Below are 2,792 nucleotides of genomic sequence, written 5' to 3'. Positions count from 1 at the left end.
TAATCCACCCGTGGTTGTAGAGAGGAGCTTCCAGGTATATTTGGACCCAGATGATGGTCACCAAACCATCAAATGCTCCTAAACTATTTTTCCTCCTGGATGTACAGCAAATTTGTGAGAGCGAGATCAGGATGGATTTACAGTTCACTGGACAGTAATTGATGCAAATGTTCTGATTCAACTTGATGAGTTTATTAGCCTCTCAAAACCCACCATTTTAAAGCGTTTACAAATAATTCAGAATGCATGAAAATTACACTGATAAAATGTTTACCAATATAGACATGTTAGATCGTTAGAAAGCTGAGATTCTCCTTATTTCAACCACCAAGTTCATTTTATGGACACAGCGAGCACCACAGCACAATTATAGCAGCATTCAAAATTTAGCATGACAAAGCAGCTACAACAAGGAAGCATTTCTTTATAACTGCTGTTCAAAAAAGACTTATTATTTTCAAGACTTATTATTTCATGTATATATTCAGAAACTAGAAGGTGTAAGCTTTCAAATAATTTATCACATATGTAATTTGGGCTTACAGTTCCTCAGTTTTTTGCTGTTCCATTTGGGTCTGCAAAATAGACGAATTACCCAGAAATGAGGTGGATATTAAAAAGTTAGTTAGAATGAAAGCAGAAGGAAACCAGACAAGGCAAGTTATTTTATTCAATTTCTATCCAACATTTGGATGGATTAGAAAGTAATAATAAAGATGTTTTATTTAATAGTTAAAAGTTTAGAATCAGGGAACTCAACATAAATAGATTTTAACCTGGCAGAAAACATAGAGCTGAGCACTGTTGATAATGATAGTATTGGCAGATTTATAATGTTTCCTTAAGGGGCCTGAACACTGGTAGTGGACTGGAAGATGAAGGAGGAAAGGAGGTGATTTAAGATGTAGACCATGATAGTGAAAGATGTGGAGGTGAGTTGCAGCTGGTTAAAGTCAGGACCTTGATCCTAATGAAGCGGCTCATGAAGGAGAGACTTGGATACTATTGGCTTTTGGGGAAACTTGGAAAGCAGGAGAAGATTGGTAAAGGCAGACCTAGATGACGTGGCAGTCTGGATGTGCAGCTAGGACTGAAAATATGCCTAGACTTCATCTGACCCTGATTTAAAGCAGATAAGGGTTTTAGCATTATTGCAGTTTTCTGCAAATATTAAAAAGTTTATAAGGTTAATTTGGAGATCAGATTGAAGCAATAAACAGACTGAAATTGATCTTAGTTCAGGGATCTCTATCCTTAAATATTCAGAAGGTAATATATAGGTATAAAGTAAACATCTTGGTGGGTTCTTAAAAATACTAACATTAATAATAATCAAACATTTATATACTCTATTACTACAAGTTTATAACCAATCAGAATAGTCCAACAGCACCACCAGCTGGACGAAATCTGCCACAGCAGATTTAAAACAATGAATTACAGGTTATAGAAACTGAAAGTATTTTCAGGCGTTATTGAACTGAGCTGAGACGCCATTACTGGGTGTTAGATCTCTGCTGGAAAACGAGAGAAATATTGGGAGGATTTTAAGAAGTTGAAACTTTGGTGAGTCCTGCTGTTGAAATAATTCATTAGAAAATGGCAGAGAGACTTTTGGAAAGTTTCCTGAGCTGCCATGTGTGTTCAGAGACTTTCAGAGATCCTGTGTCTCTGAGCTGCAACCACAGCTTCTGTTCAAGCTGCCTGAAGAAATTCTGGGAACAAACTGGAAACAAGAACTGTCCCATCTGTAAAAACATAGAAAAATAAAATCAGTCTATCAAAATTTCACTGTCAGATCCACAGCTGGTCTCAGGAGCTCTGATAGATGTGGCCAAACACCTGGGCAACCTGTCCTTCAGAGTCTGGGAGAAGATGAAGGACAAGGTCCACTTCAGTCCTGTCATTCTGGACCCAAACACTGCTAATAGATACCTGTATCTGTCTGATGATCTGACCAGTGTGAGAAGAGGAGACACAGATCAGCAGCTTCCTGATAATCTAGAGAGAAACACTGAGTACTCCAATGTTTTAGGTTCTGAGGGCTTCAGGTCAGGGAAACACAGCTGGGAGGTGGAGGTTGGAGATCATCCTCACTGGACTGTCGGTTTGGTTAAAGAGTCTGTTGAGAGGAAGGGAGAGAGAAAGCCTTCACCAGAATATGGAATCTGGCGTTTGCTGCATGGTGATGGAAAATACACTAATGGTGATGGTCAGACTCTCACAGTGAAGAAGAGTCTCCAGAGGATCAGAGTCCAGCTGGACTATGACAGGGGGGAGGTGTCCTTCTACGACCCTGAAGACATGTCTCACATCTGCACTCTCAGAGACACTTTCACTGAGAAACTTTTACCTTATTTTGGTGTTGGAAAAGCTGCTGATGCTAAAACATCTGACATCAAAATCAGTAAATCTGAGGTTTCTTTATTATTTTCCAAAAAGTTAACTTTAAAGTGATGAAAGTTATTTGGAAAAATACTTTTTATTTAGTTTCAGGTAAGATAATGATTTTAAGATTGTTAGAAATTAGATGGATTAAAACTAAAATATGAGGCCATCATTTTTCTTGTTGGTTAGTCACACTGTACCCTGATTCTTAATCTTGTATTTTATTTTCTTAACTGCTTTATTGCTTTTTATATTACAATCATGAGCTCTTTTTCAAGGATTTTTTTTTATTTCAGTCTGATGACTATTTTAAATCAGTTTGAATCTTTAAAGTTTTTCACAATATGCTTTGCTACTAAACTAATTCTCAGAAAATATTAAATATAAACTCTTATACTGATGGA

General features: G+C 37.1%; 1 protein-coding gene across 1 annotated transcript in view; it reads left to right on the top strand.

Annotated features, from left to right (window-relative positions):
- LOC107103705 (nuclear factor 7, brain-like) overlaps positions 1-2,548 on the top strand; it is an 11,811-nt gene extending 9,263 nt beyond the window's left edge. Inside the window, exon 2 of the mRNA XM_015403504.1 lies at positions 1,915-2,548. Within this exon, the coding sequence (XP_015258990.1) occupies positions 1,915-2,457 (543 nt within the window). The 3' untranslated portion in view covers positions 2,458-2,548. The remainder of the gene's footprint in view (positions 1-1,914) is intronic.
- The last annotated feature ends 244 nt before the right edge of the window (positions 2,549-2,792 follow it).

Source organism: Cyprinodon variegatus, unplaced genomic scaffold (assembly GCF_000732505.1).
Source record: "Cyprinodon variegatus isolate N-32 unplaced genomic scaffold, C_variegatus-1.0 Scaffold1510, whole genome shotgun sequence".
Lineage (NCBI taxonomy): Eukaryota > Metazoa > Chordata > Actinopteri > Cyprinodontiformes > Cyprinodontidae > Cyprinodon > Cyprinodon variegatus.
The sequence above is the reverse complement of the archived record's forward strand: the minus strand, read 5'-3'. Positions and strand labels throughout refer to the sequence as shown.